The following is a 399-nucleotide window of genomic DNA, read 5'->3' on the forward strand; positions in this document are numbered from 1 at the left end:
GAGAAAGAATCCACCCACATTGCTGAGCTGTACCCCCCCCCCCCCCGCCCCCCCCGCCTGGGGGGCGGGGGGGGGGGAGGGGGGGCGGAGTCCTCCGCCCCAGTGGGAGGCCAGCTGGGGTGCCTTCTCGATGGGTAACCTTGGTGCGACCGGCCGCTCCAGCCTCAGTTTCCCGACTGTGAAATGGACGGGCGATGGTAGCGGCGTCTTCGCAGAGGGTCACGGTGCGCGGAGATGCGCCCTCGCGGCGCCCAGCCCCCGCGCTTGGCCCGGCCGTGCGCGCGGGGGCAAGCGGGCAGCGCCGGTCACCGGCTGGCGGAGGCCTCCGCGAACTCGGTTTCCAGCCGGGGACGGAGCGGAGGCTGGGGGCCGGGGGTGGGAGGGAGGTGTCGGAGCCGG

General features: G+C 74.9%; 1 protein-coding gene across 1 annotated transcript in view; it reads left to right on the forward strand.

The window, feature by feature from the left end:
- The first annotated feature begins 194 nt into the window (after positions 1-194).
- PRRX2 (paired related homeobox 2) overlaps positions 195-399 on the forward strand; it is a 21,796-nt gene continuing 21,591 nt past the window's right edge. Inside the window, exon 1 of the mRNA XM_040481193.1 lies at positions 195-375. Within this exon, the coding sequence (XP_040337127.1) occupies positions 195-375 (181 nt within the window). The remainder of the gene's footprint in view (positions 376-399) is intronic.

This window comes from Herpailurus yagouaroundi, unplaced genomic scaffold (genome assembly GCF_014898765.1).
Source record: "Herpailurus yagouaroundi ecotype Mexico unplaced genomic scaffold, PumYag 160, whole genome shotgun sequence".
NCBI lineage: Eukaryota > Metazoa > Chordata > Mammalia > Carnivora > Felidae > Herpailurus > Herpailurus yagouaroundi.